This window comes from Echinops telfairi, unplaced genomic scaffold, assembly GCF_000313985.2.
Source record: "Echinops telfairi isolate 266 unplaced genomic scaffold, ASM31398v2 ScPeMD7_7458;HRSCAF=8496, whole genome shotgun sequence".
Taxonomy (NCBI): domain Eukaryota; kingdom Metazoa; phylum Chordata; class Mammalia; order Afrosoricida; family Tenrecidae; genus Echinops; species Echinops telfairi.
In genome coordinates, this window is record NW_022111358.1 from 35,919,476 (window position 1) to 35,940,017 (window position 20,542).

A 20,542-nucleotide genomic window follows, 5' to 3' on the forward strand; every position below is an offset into this window, starting at 1 on the left:
CCCAGCCCGTTGTAATGATTCCGTTCCCAAGAATCCACGGGGATGGAGCCCCCTCGTATTAAGACAGTCACACAGCGACGGCGCCGCCGTTTGGATAAGTTGTCTTTGAGGATTCCACCTCAACCAACAGCGAATGCACTCATTCTACAACAAGACGAACTCGTTGGGCGCACCGTTGGTTAGCTCCACGTCTGCCTGGGCAGCTCGTCATCGAGGAAGCGTGGCATGATGGGAACGAAAGTGGGGTGTGGGCAGAAATGAACAGGAAATGGGAGCAACATTGTACGACACCCCCCTGATCCCCAGGCAGTCTCCTCTTGGAAAGACTGAAGCTGTGTCTTCAGAGCCAAGCACCTCACTTCCTCTGAGCCCTTTGCCAGTCCAAGGGGCAGGGCCCAGGCCAGGCTCACCAGCTGGCAGCTGGACTAGGTGGCCGTGCTGTGTCTCTGGGGGCAGAGAATGACTCAGCGGAGCTGGGACATTTGGTTCTCCTGGCCAGAAGGATGAGAAAGGTCTCTCTTGTTGGGCACAGACTTGAGAGGATCTGTCTGTCTGACGCATAGTGGGCACTCAAGAAGCACCGGATGACTGTGTGGGTGGGAGATGGGACCCCAGCCTCCCCTTGACGGGTCGTCAGCTCCCGCTTCCCTGCTCACTCCACTCCCAAAGCCCACCGTTGGTTGATTCTGGGGGAGGTGCCCCGCAGGCGGGGCAGGCTGGGCCACATCACTCACCAGGGTCAGCTTTCCGGATTTCACTGTACACCGTCTCTGTGCCCTTCGATTCTAGAGCTGGAAAAGGAACGGAGAGCAGGTCGGTCTCAGCCCGTGACACCAGGTCTGCTGCTGCTGCCGCAGCAGGAACATCCCTGGGGCCCCCTCACCCAGCCCCACAGGGGCCCATCCCCAGCTTTCAAGGTGCACTGGGGCTACTGCTAGCTTGCCCTCTGGCACAGCCTACGGTGCTGAGGGGGTGGGGGAGATGGGACAGGAGAAGGGGTGGGGACCAAGTCTGGCCCCCAGGCACACGGGGGTGATCAGGTGGCCTTTCCGGACCACTTGGAGATATTCTAGCATCTTCTGGACCTGTGGAGCCTCGCTAGGCCTGCTGACACAGGGGACCAGCGGAGGCAGAAGGGGCTTCTAACCCTCCTTGAGCAGCTAACGGAGGCTGTCCCCCTGGGCAGGCCCGCTGCAGCCCCCTGTATGTTCTATTGCTGCTCCCCGCCAGCCTCCGGCTCAGTTCAGCCCTGTGTGTGTTTATCCAAGTTCACACGTGGTCACTGCTGGGCAGGCCTGTGTGCGTGCATGGGAGCATTCCCTTGTATCAGCGTGCACCTGGGTGCATCAGCCCACCTCCCCCTCTGGCTGCCCAGTAGCAGCAGCTGCCCACTAACGACTAAACCAGGCCAGCCGGCTGTTTGTCTCTGCTGTCAGGGATGTTTCCGGAAGGGGCTTTATTTTGGCTTCTGTTTTTCTCAGTGTTAACAGAGAAAGAAAGCCGTGCCTCCCCCACCCCCACCCCCGTGACCTCAAGGGGTTTTCCCAGCAATCAGCATCAGGGCAAACAAGCAGTAAACCGGAGTTTAACAAGTTCCTTCCTGCCCGCTCCCACAATCCCAGAGGCTCCTTGGTTGGCTGCCAGCCACGGTTAGAGCTGGACGTGGTGCCCACCCAGCTGGGGAGGAGGGGGCATCTGGAGGACACGGAATGGGGCTGGTCACGGTGAAGCCAAGTTTACTCACCACTGGCCTCAACCTCACAGAGCCCTTTACTCGTATAGTGACACCCCCCCCCCCCCCACATCCCACATGGGAAGGCAGGGAAGAGCATGGGAGGTGCCAGGCTCCAGTGTCCTCCATGCCCCCATCACCTCCCTGCCCCGCTGGTGCCAAGGAGGAGCCTGGCTTCCACACACAACTCAAATCCTCCTGAAGCGCTCCTCACCACCGTGAGCACCACTCTACCACAGCTTGGGAAGCCCACACATTCTGAAAGGGTGGCCCGTTGGGTGGTCGAGACCCTATGGCCATACTGCCTGGTGGGCGATGCCCGTAGGGGCTGACTGCCCTTGCTTCAGCCTTTCCCCCTATCAATTTCTCCCGCCTTTAAGCAGGAAGAAGAAAAACCGATCCTTGGAACATGGACTCAGCCCTTCCCAAGGGAGGAAGCAACACCGCGGAGAATGGTCAATTCTCCAAGCACAAACCTGCCCTCTCCTCGGCCTCCTTCCAGCCACAGTCCCTGTCAGCCCACCCTATCCCGGCCCAGCAGCTAGGGGACCAAGACAGGACCTGCCCTCTGGAATCTCAGTGCCCCGCAGCCAGCATGCGGGAGCCTGGGACAGACAGTTCGAGGGGAACCAGGCTCAGGTAAACTGCTCCATGGACCGTGAGTGGGCAAGAACAGAGAAGACGGCAGGGTGTTCCCAACGCACATTCAAACCCTCTTGCCTCGGGTCTCCACTTCTCCCAAGCCTGAAGTTCTCTGAAGAGGAAACTTATTGTTGCCCCGGGACCAGGCTCAGTGCTCAGAGGGACGGGCAGAGTGCTTGTCCTGGGCTCAGGCTGGGTCAGGGAAGGGAACCCCCTCCCATGCCGTCCAGCACAGCCCACCCAGACTGAACTCTGAGCACCAGGCCTTAGTGCCATCTTCTCGTGGAGGCCCCCTGGGCATCTCAAACCTCACACAGCATGGCCCCAGCTGAACCAGACCTCACCACGAGAGCACCACCATCTCCATGACTGTCCATTCAAGTCACCTCTCCTCCCACCCCTAGCCATTAAATCCCTCACCCAGGGCTGCCCTCTGCCTCCAGGACAGGTACCTCGAATCCACCCATTGCCAGCATTTCAGCTCCGCCCTCATTTCCTCTCGCCTGGTGGTAACACCTCTCTGCTCCATTCTCACCCCTTCCCACTGGTTCCCCAAAGCAACCACCAGGCTCTTTAGGAACGAACTTGGACCCTGTCACGTCGGGGCTTCAGGCCTCCCACTGGCTCTCCAGTCACTAGGAACGGCGTACAGGAACCTCTGGCTTCCACCCAGCCCTTCCCTCTTCCTTCTCAGCTTCCAGCCCTCCTCTCCTGCTCCCTGTGGATGCCCCAGGGGCTCTTTTCAGCTCTGAGCCAAGATCTGCACAGCCTCACCCCGCCCTCCCCATTCCTGGCAGGGCCCTTCTTGGCATCCACCAGGGTCCAACTTACATGCTGCCCCTTGAAAGAAGCCTGCAGGAGCCCGGAGCCAGACACTCATCCCTTTCCTGCCTTCCCTTCTGAGAAGGCCTCCTTAGGACCCACAACGATACACTTGTTCCCCAGGGCTGGCCCCTTCCCCAGGTGTGCCCCTTCAGACCGAGTCTCTTGCTGCTAACACACAGGTGGGCACCTCGTCATCCCTTAATCACGATCGAACCAGCAAGGGGATCGTTTCCCAAGGAAATAGGGAGGACCTCGGCTCCCGCAGGCCCCTCATCCACCCGGTCCAGCCTAGATTGGGAAGTGGCTGTGGGAATCGAGCAGTCTTCACTGTAGGGACTGATGGTAGGTTTTGGAAGGGTGGCCCTGACCTGCGCAGCACACAGGCCCCTGGCTGCACAGGACAGCCCAGTCTGGAAGGTTCTGTGCCTGCCCCTGCTGACGTGGCGCCAGGCATCAGGCTAAGCAAAGGAAGACGGAAGGGTCCCCAGTGTCCGCCTAAGTGGTGGAATCCAAGGCAATGCCGGGGCGCTATCACCACGTGCTTCTGGCTAGTGCGCCGCAGGCTGCGCCAGGATTACCCGGCTGCCTGGACCCCCGGCCACAGTCTGAGGTGGAGGGGCATGGACAGTGGTCGTTCTAACAAGGACAGGAAGGCTCTGGGGGGCTACTCTGAGTGGCCAGGACCCGTGGTTCCGAGTGAGCTGAGGTGGAGGAGGGCTAGGACAAGGGCAGTGCCCAAAGTGCCCGAGACTGGTACTTGTGTTAGGCTAGACTGTGTGACTCACTTCCCCAGCACAGAACCAGAGGAAGGGGGTTTGCAGGCCTGCCCATCCCTGAGAGAAGCACATGCATCAAACCCAGACCTGCCCCAAGAGCCGAGCACAGCGCTAAAGAATGACCAAGCTAACGACCCTCTGCCGCTGAGTGGATTCTGACTCTGGGCGACACTGCGGGGCAGAGTGGAACTGCCCCCCGAGGGTTTCTGAGGCTGTACATCTTTACAGGAACAGCCAGCCTCGTCTTCCTCTTGTGGAGAGGCTGATGGGTTCAAACCCTTGATCTTGTGGTTAGCTAACCCACAGCACCGCCAGAACCCGTCTAAAGCCTAAACCAAACCAAGAAGCACAAAACCAAGGGCCACAAATCTGAGACGAGTGCCCCTGTTCACACCAAAAGGGATTCTCTGCCTTCAGAAGCCTTTGTGTGCGTGGCCCAACAGCACAGTCTATGTACACGCCTCACTTGGCGGCGGCCGGCAACGCAAAGAAACAAAACACCTTCGAAAAGTCTCTGCTCAGCAGAAACAAAGCGCTTCCAAAAAACCCAACCCAACCCGGCGACCCTATAGGACAGAGTAGAACTGCTGCGGAGAGGAACTTTTCTTGAACCTGACCCTGCTGGTTCGTAGACCCAATGCTTAACCGAGTGGGACACCGAGGCTCCTTACAAATGGTTTCATTCCAATTCAACCCACTGCCATCAAGTGGATTCCAGTGACTCTACGTAGGGTTTCCGAGGCTGGAAATGTGGACAGGAGCAGACAGCCTCATCTTCTCCCATGGAGTGGCTGCTGGTTGGCCGTCCAGCAATAGGAGCACTCACTCAGGGTCATTACCTGGTCCTCAGTCATGGCTCAGTCACCGTGGGCCGTGATTGGGACTATCAGGAGTTCTCATGAAGTGTCCTGGCCCAACATCTGGGCTGAAACCCTGTGCCTATGACCTCCCTGCTATGTCACCACCACCCCACCCAGCATCTGCATCCAAGCTGAGAGCAGGGACTGGGGGGCCCTGGAGGGAGTGATGTTACCTCGGTGAGGTTCCGGTGAGGTCACTTCCACTTCTGTGTACTCCACATCCAGGTCCAGCAGCTCTGCACAAAGGAACCGCAGTGGCCTGGGATTAGACAGACTTTCCTTCCGGGGCTGCAGCCCCCACCAAAGGTTGCCATTCAAATGAGTACATTATTCTCTATTCTCAGGGGGCAGGTGGAGATGGGGCTATGAACTCCATTCCAAATGGGTCCCCAGGCACAGTGCTCTCCTATACTTCCCCGTGTCGGGGTGCAAGCAAGTGGCTAACAGGTTTGGCTGCTGAATGAAAATGTTGAGGGGTGAGTTTACATAGAGGTGCCTCAGAAGAAAAGTCTGAAGATCTCCTTCTGAAACCAGCCATGGAAAAGCCTATGGACACGCATGGGGTCGTCATGAGTCAGAAGGGACCTGGTGTGTGTGCATGCGTGCATCTGTGTCTGCAGACACAAGAAATAGCCCAATACGGGCCACTAGGCAACTCCATTCCGCCTCACCTGAAATGCTGGATGCCGCTCTCCAGCCACGAGCAGAGAAGGCTAGACCCGACGCTGAAAGGGTCTCCGAAACCAGGGAAGGGTCGCCAGTCTTAACTATTCATGTTTAGAGCAGGAGGCATACACGCGGGAAAGTATTTTAACAAGATCATTTGGGGCGCTGTGGTGAAATCTCCTAAGTTATTAAAAGACTGTCTTGTCTTGTTTAGAAAGCCCCAATCAATCTGGGTTTCTTGCCATCGAGTGAAACAGGGCATCAGAGGTGAAGGTTACAGGATCCCTGTCAGCTGTGGGCAGAACCAGCTAACACCCTGTTGTCTTAAGAAGCCAGCTGCAAGCTAGTGATCAGTCCATCCTTGGATTCTTGTCCTGATCTGCTAGAAACTTCCTTTTGTTTTTTTTTTTAATTGAAAGATCATTTTATTGGGGGCTCTGACAACTCTTATCACAACCCACACATCGATTGTATCAGACACATTAGCACATACATTGCCATCGTTCTTTTCTAGACATTTACTTTCTATTGAGCCCTTGGGATCAGCTCCTCTTTTGTTCCTCCCTCTCCCCTACTGGTGGCCCCTTGATTATAAATTATTATTATTTTCATATCTCATACCGACCGCTGTCTCCCTTCCCCCTTGGTTTCTGTTGTTCTTCCTGCTGGAGGGGAGTGTGTGGTTATGTGTTGATCACTGGAATTGGTTCCCCCTTCCTCTCCTCTCTTCCCCCTACCCTTCTGGTATCTCTACTCCCATTCCTGTTCCTGGGTTCCATGAGAAACTTCCTTTTTTAAGTGATAACCAGTCGTTTGCAACTGGAGTCTGGGTCTCATACAAGACACCTGATAGGCACTCTGCAGAAAGCCCTCCCGATTGCCAAGTTCTGTGATAGCCTAGCCCAGTGGTTCTCAACCTGGGGGTCGCGATCCCTTTGGGGGTCAAACGACCCTTTCACAGGGGTTGCCCAATTCATGACAGAAGCAAAATGACAGTGATGAAGTAGCAACGAAAATAATTTTATGGGTGGGGGGTCACCACCACATGAGGAACTGTATTCAAGGGTCTAGGCATTAGGAAGGTTGAGAACCACTCGCCTAGCCATTGCAGGGCCCTCAGGGGGAGGTGGGGTGGGCTGGGGGTAGAAACGTGCCCCTAGGTCTTGACCGGCTTTGATTTTTCCCCCTTGCTAACGAATCTTTGTAATGTTGAAGTTTCTAAAGATAAGATTTCATTACATAATTACCTTTATTCTCATTTACTGGTTTAATTGCATGGTTTCCAACATCTTCGTTGTAACCTAGTTGAAAAATAACATAATGAATTAGGATGCGTGAAAATGGGCATTTCAGTTTTCTATAACTTTTTTGAAAACTCAGTGCCACTCACAGAGAGTCCAGCGTGCTTTTTGTGAGGTAGCGGGGAACTGGCAGTGACGGTGTGTCGGGGTTCTGGGCCCTCCCTCCTCCCACCAGACCTGCGTGTGGCCTCTTTCCAGCCCCAGAGGGAAGTCTCCCATCCTGAGAGAGATCCTATGTATGCTTCTATTTGCGGATCAGACACATTTCATGGAACAAGCTTAGTAGAAATTAAACTACCTTCTGGAAGGGACTGACCAGGAGCCACAAATGGGAAGAAGTTCCTGAGCCCCCTCCCCAGTGAAGAAATGACTTCATGGGAACAAGGCTTGAAGCTGAAGCAATACCTCTGGTGGCCACTCAGCGGGTTTTGAGTAAAAAAAGGTTGGGTTTCTTTTCTTTTCTAAATCAAGTAAATTCTTACATTTAACATGAATTCTATTTCTAAAGGGTAATTTTTTTCATCTGCAGTTGAAATTACTATGATGATTAAGATACATTCATAAACTGAACTAATCCATACAGACCATATAATAACAATTGGAGTATTTCTTACACTCTGAAATTGCGGAGGGGGGTATGTTATGATACAAAGTTGTGATTATATATGAAAGTATTATGCTTGAATAGAAACTTAAATCAGCCTGCAAAGTGTCTCTGTACTTGTGTATAAAGAATACAAATTACCCACTAAAGGTACTGTTTTCTGTATCGCATCAATTTACTCTTTGCTAAATAGCCACCGACATTTTTCGGAATAGATAATATGACTGGTCGTTCCTTCCTGCTCTAATTCCCCTAAGAGAGAAGGTCGTGAGTTGAAGAAAACGCTTTGCAACTTGAGGGACTCATGATTGTACCATAGTGACTGTTGGCTTCAATGTTGGGGTCTGATGCTATCTTCTCATTATTGGAGTTCAGAAGTGGTACTGCCGGCCTTAAGAAGAAAATTAAAAAGGAAAAAAAATTGAACATCTTTTACTCTCACTTTAAACCACTGAGACAACCCTGGGGAAAAAAAAACAGGGAAGAATTTCCCAAGGTCAGGAAGACTTTGTTTTTGTACTTTAAAAATGACCATTCTTTTAACCCGGGGATGATTTAAAAATAAAGTTTTTTTTGTTTTGTTTTGGTTTTTTGCTTTCAAAATGAGGGTCAGGGCCCGAGAGGGCAATACTATCTGGAATCCTTGATCAGGTGACCCTAATGGCTGGGAGCCCCTCAACTCTGCACCCTACATGACCACTCCTCTTGAGGAACACAGGGATTGTTTCCACACTTTGGAATTTTAGATTTCACAGAACAACAAAAATCCAAAAAATTTTAGGCTCATGTAAATTTGCCAAATCTCTTTCTCCAAGTAACTAAAATTTAAAAATCCATCTACCACCATCAGAATGATATTTAAAAACAACAGCAATGGGGGTTTCACATGTAATAGTTTAGGAAGGACATGATCTCATAATAAAAAGCCATTCCTTCTTCCCATAACAGAGCACCTGGCAATCTTCCACAGACAGACATGTGCACACACACACACACACACACACACACACACACACACACACACACTTCACTCCTACCTCAGACCTTTCTTTTTGTGAGTTTGGCAAGAACCACCAAAAACTTCCTAATGGCCGGATTCTCCCTGCAGACAGCGCCCCTGCCTGCCCCCTCCCCTCCCACGCCACAAAGCAGCTGCCCTGTTTTACAGTGTACTGACCTGGACATCTCTACCGGGATCTGTTTGGCTTGAAAGAGAAAGAGGAAAACCAAAGTCAGTATGAAATTGCTGACATCATTAAAAAGAGAACACACACACACACACACACACACAAGCTAATCATATTCGTGGTATTCAAAAATAAAAGAGAGCATTGGGAGTGGGCAGGGAGGGAAAAAAGTGGAGCCGATACCAAGGGCTCAACTGGAAAGTAAATGTTTACAAAATGATGAGGCGACACATGTGCAAATACGCCTGATACGGCTGATGCACGGTTTGTTAGGAGAGCCGCAAGAGCCCCAATAAAATGATCTTTAAATAAATAAAAGAGAGCAGACACAGGTTTTCTCTTGGTCTTAAGCCCAGAGATTTCACATCTGACCCCTAGAAAGAGGTGGTTTTGTCTCTTTCAGCCACGGGCTGTCTCCATAGGTGGGACATGCAGGAGGAGACACAGACGTGAACTGAACAGCGCTGGGACCAGCTGAGCGATCACTTGATTCAAAAAAACCTCCCCAAGGCAAAGGCGAACTCAATCCCTTTGCTTTGAAATCCAAGCTGGCCTGAGGCCAATGCCAGGGTTCGCTTTGGGAAGGAAGGTGTTGGGGAGCCTCTTCCCAGAAGTGGGGCAGCTTCCTATTGTAAAAAAACCCAGGATTCCATTGACCCACACTCCTCTGGACCCCTCGCCCAGGCCAGCAGCACCATGGGCTCCAGCGGCACGCATCTCACCCCACCCAAACTCTCTGGTGGAATTTACTGATGCTGGAAGGCCCCTCGGTGGCACACTGAGGAAGAGCTTGTCTGCCAACCAAGAAATTGGTGGTTCAAACCCACCAGCTGCTCCACAGGAGAAAGATGAGGCTGTCTGCCTCCATGAAGAGACTGCTCCAGGGACCCAGGGAGGCAGTTCTACCACAGCCCATAGGATCGCTAGGCACCATCGTCAGCTCAGAGGCAATGAGTACAGGCCTCATGCTAGCTGTCTTCCATCCTGGTTCCACATCTGTGCCAAGCACAGGGCAGGGATCATGGTGCAAATGGCAGTTTCAATGGAAGGCATGCACCATGACCAGGGTCACCATGACCCTCCGACTCCATTCTCTCTCACCTGGGACCAGGTGTGGCCCAATGCACCAGAAAAACTTCTGTTCACGTGGAGATGCCACCGTCCTCCCACCTCCCAAATGATCTTTTCTGAGCCGTAATCCCTTTCATTTGTCCCTAGGGGCACCCAGGGCCTTCGTAACGCCACACCCACCCAAACCACGACCTTTGCTTCTCAGGATGGTATTCCCAGTAGAAAAAGCAATCATCAGCTACATGGCTTCAGCCGCCCCTCGACTCTTAAGTCACGACCCAACTCTGGCTGGTTTGCCGGCAAGGGCCACCTGTCCGAATGGAAAAGAAAGAGCTGTTCTCACCCTTGGCTTTCTTCAGAAAATAGCATCTGGCCCCAAGTACCAAGGTGGCGATTATCACTCCGATGACTACCACTGCAATGAGTCCTTTCTTCCACGGGGCAAGGAAGACTAGGAACACAGGAAAACAATGGAAGGTTACAGGCTTGTCCTCAGCCAGCATGCAATCACTGCAGGTGGAAGTAACAGATAAAGGTTGATGTCGACAGTCCTTGCACCTGGCCTCTCACCCTTAGCGGCTTCCGCGAGGGAGACGCTGCACTTGGAAATTCACGCAGAGACGGTTACTCAGCTGTCCTCAAGGCCATCTAAGGCTTCAGAGGAGGGAGCGAACCAGCTCTGCTGGAGCACGCTCCTGTGGACCATCTATTCAGTGCTGCTTCGCCCCTCGTGCTCCCTAATCAGAACCTAAGCCTCCTGGCCACAGAGGGCCCCTGCGTGGACAGTGGACCTCAAGTGAATCAGTTGGCAGCTCTCTGCCAAGAACGTGGCATCAGGACATTTTATTATGTGAATTCTTTATTAAAATGATTTCATTATGCTAATTTACTAGCCTGATTGTTTTATTATGCTAACCTTTTATTGTGCATATTTTATTATGCTAATTCTTTATTGAAATGAACTCCCCCCCCCCCACCTCCGGCCTCCCACTTAAGTTCCATTGAGAAGATGGGTTTCCGGTGACTGGTGAAACCAAAGGGCTTGGAGAACATTGGCCACCCATTTCCAGGCACACGTGTGGACACCTGCCACACCTGGTGGTGTGTGCGTCCTGTCCACATTCGTGGGAGCGCACACCACGCCCGGCTCACCTCTGACTGGCAGCACGTTGCTCTGGGGGACGATTCTGGCGCGGTTGGCTCGGTTGAAGGCTGTGCAGTAATACTGCCCTTCCTGCTCCTTGCTGGCCTGTGGCTTGTGCCACGTCGCCTGGGTGTTATTGATAGTGGTGTAATAGAAGGGCCTGTCCTCGTTCTCCTTGTAAAAGTTATACGTGATTGGAGGGGACGCTTCATTCACTAGGCATCGAAGCACCATGTCCTGCCCAGACTCCACCTCCCCGTTCATCTGGATAGTCAGCTTGACTTCATCAACTGGGGCTGAAAAGCAGGGACAGGATTAGCTCTGGGAAGAGAGAAGGGACAAGAAAAACATGGCACAGGCACTGGTCATGGCCAGTCTCCCCTCTCGGGCTGTGACTTGGGCTTGGATGGGGCTCCCAACTAGAATGGACACCTCTATCCTCACATGCCATTAAACACAAGCCACCAGGGACACACTCCTCCCCTTACCATCCTAAGTATTACTGACCCCTCCGTTTGAGAATAAGATTCATCAGCTCCTCTCGTTTGCATATTCTTTGGGGATTGTTTTAGAGGTGTGTGATTTCTCACTCTCTCTGCTTGTAAAGGTGCTTGGCACGTCTAGATCTTACAAAGAAATGACCTCGTCCCGCTGCCTTCTCCAGGCATCTTGATGGTGCTGTCAGGTAAGCACAGGCCTGCTAGCCCCAAGATCGGTGGTTCAGACCCACCAGCCATGCCTTGGGACACAGATGAGGCTGTCTACTCCGGCAAAGATTTACAAAGCCTCGGCCATCCTATCAGTTGGAACTAATAGAAGCTGTTTTTAAAGGTTTTGTTTTCTCTGCTACTTCTCGTCCTGTTTTCCTCCTTTTTACTTCACTTAACAAGTGACTGAATCCTACTGATTTCTCGTGTTTACATTTCATTTCCTTTAGCCTCCGAAATCTGATGTCTGTGCTTCTGTTTTTGAAGTGGCATTTTGTCTCTGGTTTCCAAGAAGCTCCCCGGGTCACCAGTTGGTCCACAAGTCTCCTGTGGGTGAGGTGCAGCAGCAGATGCTTCTAACCCAGCGCTTCTGTCCTCGAGCCCTGAAGCTTTCACGTGCCCCTCCCCCAGCCCTTCCCTGGTCGGGCCTTCTGCAAAAAGTCTGTCCCTGGCTTTTTCTGTCTTCATTCTTCTCATCCGACTACCTACCTGTGTAGCATCTACCTCTACACAGTTAGCACCTAAACACCTCTAGTGCCGACCATTCCCCTCACCTCAAAGCCTGGCTTTCTCCATATGTCTTTCCCTCTGGAGGATCTGTCAACTCCTCGATCCCAACAGGTCCAAGCTGAACTCCCCGTCCTCCAGCCCCATGCTCAACCACCCACATGCCGATCCTACGTTGCCGAGTCCTAAGCAGGCTCTCCTACTAGTGGGAGCACATGAAATGTGTCCCAGGTCTGCGTGTGAGTGGGTGCAGGGGGCCTTGATTGTGGAGGTGCTGATCTGCAAAGCAGTACAGCAGGATGGCGGGGACCCCACACTGAAGACAGTCTCAGGGTGAGCTGAATCTCAGGGGGGGCGGTGACAAATAGGACTCTGGCACCTGGGCTGCCTTCCTGTAAAACGAGATGACCTGTCTTAGGTGTTCATGGACATGATCACTCAAGGTACTTCACAAATGGCTGCTCACCTGTTCTGAGCTGAATAAAAGCTAACCACAAAGACTAGCCCCGAATCTATACAAAGATCAGACAGTCACCTGGACTTCTCTGCCGTCCCCTGTCGTCACAGATCCCGAGGGCCGGAGTCTCTACTCCCTGAAATGGGGAGAGCCACTGGGCTGATCTTCCTAGACCTCATTCTCATTCTTATCTTCTCCTTCTGGCTCGCACCGCAAGCCTCCGATCCCTAAGACTGGCATTTAGGGTTGTCACAGATGGGCTGAGCTACTTTTCCAGCTCAGGTCCGTGGCTCCCCATCTATACCTTCACCTCCAGGCCACCAGACTTAACCCCGGCCTTGTAACTGCTCCATAGACGCTGCAGCGACGGTGCTTGGCTGATCTGGGAGGCCACATCCAGTGCTCTCTCCCCACCCTGGGCAAACTCTGGCTTTTTTATGAAGTGCCCCTCCACCCCACCGCCAACCTCCAGCCAGACGCTACCTCCCATCCCTTAAGTCCCCATCGCCATCTTTGTAAGGACAGTTCAAAAGGCCATTAGTGGATATCATGAAGGTAGAGGATGGTCGGGGAGAAGGGGGAACGCTTCATAAGGCTGGATATATAACCCCACCACCCCCACGAAGGGGAGGGGTGTCAGATATGTGGGTGAAGGGAGACAACGGACAGTGTAAGATATGAAATAATCATAACAATATATAACTGATCAAGGATTCACAAGGGTGGGAGGCGGGCCAAAAGAGGAGCTGAAACCAGGGGCTCAAGTGGAAAGAAAATGTTTTGGAAGTGATAATGGTAACATATGTGCAGGTGTGCTTGATACACTTGAGTATGGGATGTTATAAGAGCTGTAAGAGCTCCCAATAAAACGATGTTTTTAAAGGCCATTATTCAGGTGCTGCCTGTTAGCATGTCGTCTCTGCCAGTTCTCACCGCTATTCAAATAGGAGGGGGCTTCAAAAGGGAGAAAACCAGAATGAAAAGAGGGTGGGATTTGTCCAGGGAAAGCGTGGCTGCTCTCAGACTCAACATTCTAGGAGGCAGGAATCGTTCTGTTGAACTTGAGGTGGCCTCCACGGCACGGACAGATGAGCAGTTGTAAGTGAGGGCCAGACGCAGAAGCGCCTTCTCACAGGCTGCAGAATATTTCAGAATTGCCAGTCGTGGCCCTCCGCCTGCCATCTGCGAGGTACCAGACCAGAAAAAGCTCGAAGGAAGAAGTCCTCGCCCAGGCCAGCGGTGTACGTTCTGGACTGAGCATCCCAGGTGAATGCCAGTCAGACCTCCACCCGCAGGTGTTCTGGATCTTACAGCGCTACCCTGACAGGCATCAGTAGGCGAGAACAGCTAACGGAGGTGACTCCGGGGACGTAAAAAGGAGCATCTACTAAGGAAACTCAAGCGCACGACTCTAGGGCTCCCCAAAGTCAGAACGTCTCCCCTCTTCCAAGCTTTGAGCCGTTGCGTTCAAAGGTTCTGAGACGGCGATGATGATGAATTGGACGAATGGCCCCCACGTCGTTACGGGCTCCGTTGACCTGGACCCTGGTCCTGCTCTGACTCGTGTCTAGGTTAGGGACACTGTGGAAGGACCACCCCTCTCTCTGATGCACCCCTCAGTCCCTCTCCAACCCTGAGCCTTCAACCATGTGAACGCAAGGCTGCAGCCCCATGTGCGGTCCTCATAGCACAGACTTACCCACCACCTTGACCTTCAGGACCTCGCTGATCATTTCGGGGTGGGAATGGCAATTGTCGGCGATACACTGGTACTCGGCGTCTTTCGTCGGGTTGTCTTTGAAGACCACGGGGCCGTTGGAGTGTGTTTGGTGGCTCTGTAAGACTTTTCTTGCTTTTAAAAGACGGTAAGTAATAGGGCCGGTCCCGTTCACCGACTGGCAGTGGATCCTCACGGTCTGTCCTTTGATCACCTCAAGGCTGGTGTCGTGAAAAATCTTGGGCTGGGAGAGCATTTCTACAACAACAGACAAAGAAACAATCGGTTGAAGGGCCTTGAAGGTAGAAGCAAAGCAGCCCGCCCAAGAGGTGCTTGTCCCCAAGCCCTGGCCTTTGCTTTCTAGGGCACCCGACTTTCCAAGGCCTCGACGCTTTAGCTCCCTTGACCGAACTCGGGGGTCTTTCCAACCCACTGGAGGGTGACACAAACTCAACAACAATGGCGTCTTTGCTGAGTCAGTGCTGACTCGTGGCAGCCCTCCGCCCTGCAGGAGGAAACACTGCCGGGTCCTGCGCTTTCCATGACTCCATGATTGCTGGGTGCTGTCCAGGCCCTTCTGACTCATGGCAGCCCTGCCCCTGGTCAGCAGCAGGAGACACTTCCCCCGTCCTGCGCCATCCCCCAGCTGTTATGGTTAGCCCATCGGTTGTCTATCAGTTTGTTGTTCTGTGGCAGCTTGCGTGTTGCCGCGATGCTGGGAGCAGCTCAAAGGGCAGCGGGGTCGTCCGAAGGGGACAGGTTTCGGCGGAGCTTCCAGACTAAGACGTGATCACGAAGAAGGAATTGGCTGTCCGCTTCAGAGGGATGAGCCGCCGAAAACCTCCTGGATAGCAGTGGGGCGCTGCCAGCCGTGCTGAAACTCTGACAATGCCTGACGAGACACCGCGGCTGGAGCAATGGACTCCATACAGCATCACAGCCCTGTCCACACGTGTCTGTATTTTCACACATGGTGCACACACAGACACACCGAGCAAAGGCACAGAGAAAGGACTAATACTACCACCACAGCTCCCCAAGCAGAAGACCTTTCACAGCAGCTCCTTCGAGCCTCACTCTCCTAGAAGCCAATGGCATGCCGCAAGAGACTTCCCACCCACTGGCGTGTGATCCTCCTGCATTCGGCATCATTGCACGTGTTTTGTGAGTCTGAAGAGGACTTTATAGATTGGTATCAGACTTATGGACTTGATCCTAGACTGGACTGGGATATTTTCTCAATATCCAATTGCTCTTGTATATAAAGCTCTTAAACACATGTGAGTGTCTATGGATTTGTTTTTCAACCCTACCCAGACTAACACACAAAGAAACCAAAACACGAATTTCATGTTTACCAAGCAGTGTTTCTTCCCTGGCCTTTTCGGGCAAGACCCTGCTCCAGCAGCCAGAACCCTGTCAATCATCAGCATGCAATCTTGTCAAGCATGCAACCACAAGCAAGCCATGACCTTGATTTTGTCTGATAACATTTCTTTGGCATTGTCCCTCTCTGGTGCTCTGAGCCTCTGAACCCCACCCTTCTCTGCTTCCCTGGAATCCTGACCCTGCCGAAGGCTGCTCTGGTGTCAGGCTAGAAGAGGGTTGTGGCTGGCAGGCAACCCCCTTCCTCTCCTTGGTCCTGGGCGCTGAGCCCGCGGAGCCACACCCACCACACACAGTGATCCGGACCACGTTGCTCCTCTTGACGACATTGCTAATGGTGGCAGTGCAGGTGTACGGCCCGCTGTCCCACTCGGAGGTGACCAGGGTGAGATTCTGAGCCTGGGCTATGGTCACATTTCCTTTCTGGATGGTGAAGTTGCCTGGGGGAGCCCCGGGGATGGTGCACCACAGGCTGAGGCGTTCCCCCTCATCCAGAAGAGTGGTGGAAGATTCCAGCTTCGGTTTGGAAAACAGCTCTGAAAATAAACCAAAAAAAAAAAAAACCATTAAGGGCATGGGGCAGTGGACTGAGTCACGTGATCCTGCAAAGGTAGGCACGTGGCATGAAGCGTCTGTCCAAATGCTGGTGGCCGTGCTCAGGTACTGTTGAGTCATCTCAGACACATAGAGACCCAACCCCCCTCCCTGCCCCCCCCCACCTCCCCCGTCCTGGGCTGTCCTCACAGTTGTTGTTTGAGCCATTGCTGCAGCCACTTGTTGAGGGTCTTCCTCTTTCTCAACCACCCTCTACTTTACCAAGCATGTCATTTTCCAGGGGCTGGTCTCTGGATAACACATCCAAAGTATGTGAAAGGAAGTGGGACCATTCTTGTTTCCAATGAGCATTCTGGCTCCCCCAGACAGGCTTGTTGTTGTTGTGGCAGTCCTCGCTGGGTACCTTCCTTGCTAGCACCTAATTAAAAGGGGTCAATCTTCCTCGTGCATCTTCCTGTACCACCTCGGACAATGTTTGGCTGCTACTCATAAGGTTTTCAGGGCCTAATCCCTTAGAAGCGCACGACCTATTCCTTCTCCCTAGGCTGTACTTAGTCTGGAAGCTCAGTTGAAATCCAGTCACCCTGCTGGTGTTTGAAGTACTGGGAGCATTAACTTCCAGCATCCAGCAACTACCACAGTAGGACAAACTTGACAGAGTCGTGGGGTCAAAACCCCTATCAATGCACAGCACCAAGAATGATCGCTAATGCAAACTGTGAGCTTTAGTTAGCGGTAATGCATCAATTGTGGTTCACAGGGACATGGGGTCAGTGGTAGAACACTTATATTCCACGCAGGAGACCTGGTTCCATTCCTGGTGTGCCTCATGCACTTACCTGTCTGTCCCTGGAGGATCGCATGGCTGCTGAAAGTGACTAGAGAGAAGGGCTTGACCATCTACTTCCAGAAACGAGCCAATACAAAAATGCCTTGGATCCTTTTAATGACCGTGTGGAAGGTGAAGCAGGAAGCCCCTGCCCTCCCCACACTGAAGCCAAAGCAAAGAGTTACAGGTCAAGTGGGCCATGCTGAAAGGCACACACACACACACACACACACACACACACACACACACACACAGAATATCCCAATGTGAACCACCTTCTGGTGGCTCAAGACACTGAGGCTTAGAAGGCAGCCCAAATGTTCTCAGAAGAAACAAACTGGACCACTACACCACGGTCAAGTTCTCCCTGACCACTGAGTCTGCCATGAAGAAGACACAAGATGGCAAGAACCTGGTGTCCATTGTGGATGTCAAGCCACCAAGCACCAGACCCAACAGGCTGTGAAGAAGCTCTGGGACATTGACGCGGCCATGGTCAACACCTTGATCAGGCTTCATAGCGAGAAGAAGGGATAGGCTCCACTGACTCCCCATTGTGACGCTTCAGATGCTGTCCACAAAAGCGGAATCCTCTCAACTGAGTCCAGAAGGCTAATGCTAAATACAAACGTTTTCGATCAAACAACAAACAAACGAAACAAACACAGATGACAAATGGCCTGATCTGCAACTTGCCATGGGGTTGTCACCGGGCCAGGCAGCCAACAACTGCTTTCTCAATTGTAACAAACGTGCCACAGAAATGCAAGCGTTATCCAGGCAAGAAGGACAGGGAAAGTGTCCAAGGCAAGAGGGGCAGCCAAGGGGAAGGCCTAGTAGCAAGATGTGTAGACTGTATCCTCAGGATAATGGGCACAAGGAAGGGTCGGGGTCAGGTGGGTTTTGTAGAGAGATTTCTAGCAGAAAATGAGTGAGGGTAGAGGGCCCAGGCTGGAGACAAGAGGAGATGCAATTTGGGCCCAGACCAGCATGACATGGGGTTGGAAAGAAGTAACGGCTGGCCACCATGACTCTAGTGCTTCCTGTGAAGAGAAATGAGGAAGACCTCCTGAAGCCTCCCAAGGTCAAGCATTTTGGAGGTTACTACGCATGGTGCACTCTAAGAGGTGATTGGTTTCATAACTCAGTTTGAATGTCAGCAGGGGTAAAGACCGAGGTTGACGTTCAAGCTGTCTTGCTATGAGTTGGCATCAACTCAAAGGCAGAGTCATTTCCTAGCTTAAATATTCCTTGAAATAGATCAATATTTCATAGTCTTTGTGCATGCGTTTAGCTACTGGCAAGCCACTCGTTAACTAATCGGTGTAGAGACTTGGATTGCTCGCGTTAGCAAGTACAAACAGTTTTCTAATTATGACTTTTGTTGAAGAAGCAAGAAGTCTATATCTTCAAGGCAGTAATTTTTCAGACAATCAGCATTTCAAAAGAAGAAGAGGAAGAAGAAGAAATGAGGCCTAAACTTCCTTTTAAAAAAGCTTTTAGGGACTGAGTTTTGCAAATGTAGTCTGAGGTCAGGGAATCCAGCCCTGCCACTGTCTCTAACCGTTATGGGGCGAACGGTCAGCTCTGCCATGGTCATCAAGGTTACAGAGCAATGGATGTCATTTCTATTAAAACCATTCAAAGTCCAAGGGTAATTCTAGTTTCCTCAACAAGGAGCAAAACAAAAAGCTTCAAAAAGGTGGCGTCCCCAAAGCTATTCCATATTTATTTCCTTAAGGCACCTTGTGTATCCTTCCTTCCGTTTTATCTGTGTTCTGAGTACCACCGGGAAGTTGGGGTTAGGAGTAGCCCCAAAGGATCCAAAGCAATTGACCTCCTGACACACCTTACAGTCTCCCCTGAGGCCCTGGCAATGGAAAAAGAAAACAAAAATGGGCGAGGGGGGGTGATGACAGGAAAAATTCAAAAGCAATGAGACCACATTAAAAAATATATATATATACATAATAAAAATCCATAAACCATCGGCAGGTGGGCGCAGGGTGGTTTAGAATGCGAATGAGGAAAGCCTGGTCTGCTTGTAAAGAGTTACCGTCTCGGAAACCCACAGGGGCTGGTTGGCCCTGTCCTAGCGGTCGGTAAGAGTCAGAATCCACCTGGTGGCAGTCAGTCTGGGTTTTCGGCGTTGAGTCTCTCGGTGAAGGAGGTAACGGGAAGGAGCTGCAGAGCAGCGGCCTCTGAACAAGGAGGAAGGTGGTTCCCAGACCTGGAGACAGAAGCAGTAACTCTCATATAAAGAACCTGGTCGGACTCTCATGAGGAGTACAAGGGGTCTGAACAAGTATTTCTTGAGCTACGCCAGTGTCCCACGCTCCGTGCTAAGTTCCAAAGATGCAAACATGTTTGTTTTTTCAGTCACCGGCCTGGCCCCTAAAGACTCGGCATAGTCATGGGGACAAAACACTAACACCAAATCTGACCGTAGCTACTGATGCGAAGGAGCAGACCCGGTGGAGGGAAACCTGGAGAGAGATCTGGGGCTCGGCCTTTAAAGGCATTAGAAGTCTGACAGCCACGGGGAAAGGGTGTTCCAGACAAGAGAGACGGTCGATGAAGGGTGGTGGAGCTCAGAGACTCTGAGCGCAGGAATAACCATCTCAGTTAGGGACCGTTGTCGGAAGGCCTTACCCCCAGCCCCATCAGGTAGAGCTGAGGCAAGCAGAAGCTCCCTAGGCCACAGAGGTGATGGGTGGTAAGGTGGCGAGTGGATGTTCGAGACCGCACCCCACCCATCACAGCTGACCGCTGACTCACTTGACGCTGCCTGCTCCCCAGGGACACCCCGTATCCTCATGCCCCTAATGTTGAACAAGCAGGGAAGGGGACACTGTGGACTCTCATGGGCCACCGCCAATTTGGATCCTCGCCTGGATCGTCTCGAACGCCCCCATAGAGGCCGCCGTCTTCCCACAGCTGCCCTACCTGTTATGTTGACCAGGATGCTGCTGAGCTTGGCTATCCGGCTGGATTCCACTTTGCAGGTGTAGTTGCCATTGTGCTCCACCATGGCCATCACCGAGTAGGTGGCCTCGCTGCCGTGGCTGCTGTGGGCCACGATGTTCTTGTCCTTGAGGATTATGATCTCGGGAAATTCCGGGGCCTGGTACGTCACCTGAATGGTGCACTTGATGAGGAGCTGATCTCCCTCTGTGATCATCCCCTCGGGACTGATGTGGAACTTGGGAATGGAGAAGGACTCTACGAGAGAAGAGGGCGCGGTCACACCTGGGAAAGGGTAAAGGCACTCCTACTCTCGTCTGCTCCTCTGGGGCTTGTTCTTAGTCTCAAGCAATGCGTCACTTTATGAATGAAAAGATTTGGCCGTTCCCCTCGAAACCCTTCCCCTAGGTTCCCCTCCGGACCCTCCTGTCCAACCTTGCAGCTTCAGCCTTCTTCTAAACTACCAGTTCTCTGATTTTCTTTAGCTTCTCTAGGTCCCTTCTGCAAAACCTTCGGTAAGTCACCTCAGAAATAACCACGAGAGTTACAGGTGGATTTGTCCCCAACCACCAAGGATGCCCGAGGCTCTTCCACACCCGCCTGGCGTGAGCA

At 52.3% G+C, this 20,542-nt stretch overlaps 1 protein-coding gene across 3 annotated transcripts in view; it reads right to left on the minus strand.

The window, feature by feature from the left end:
• Positions 1-20,542, minus strand: part of PECAM1 (platelet and endothelial cell adhesion molecule 1) — a 44,137-nt gene that overhangs the window by 13,353 nt on the left and 10,242 nt on the right. For all 3 annotated transcript variants that reach the window (XM_045299672.1, XM_045299673.1, XM_045299671.1), the window contains 10 exons: positions 19,913-20,188; positions 15,870-16,118; positions 14,179-14,454; positions 10,817-11,104; positions 10,008-10,115; positions 8,584-8,611; positions 7,721-7,797; positions 6,749-6,802; positions 5,009-5,071; positions 735-791 (listed from right to left, as the gene is read on the minus strand). In XM_045299672.1, coding sequence (XP_045155607.1) covers positions 735-791; positions 5,009-5,071; positions 6,749-6,802; positions 7,721-7,797; positions 8,584-8,611; positions 10,008-10,115; positions 10,817-11,104; positions 14,179-14,454; positions 15,870-16,118; positions 19,913-20,188 — 1,476 coding nt within the window. The remainder of the gene's footprint in view (positions 1-734; positions 792-5,008; positions 5,072-6,748; positions 6,803-7,720; positions 7,798-8,583; positions 8,612-10,007; positions 10,116-10,816; positions 11,105-14,178; positions 14,455-15,869; positions 16,119-19,912; positions 20,189-20,542) is intronic.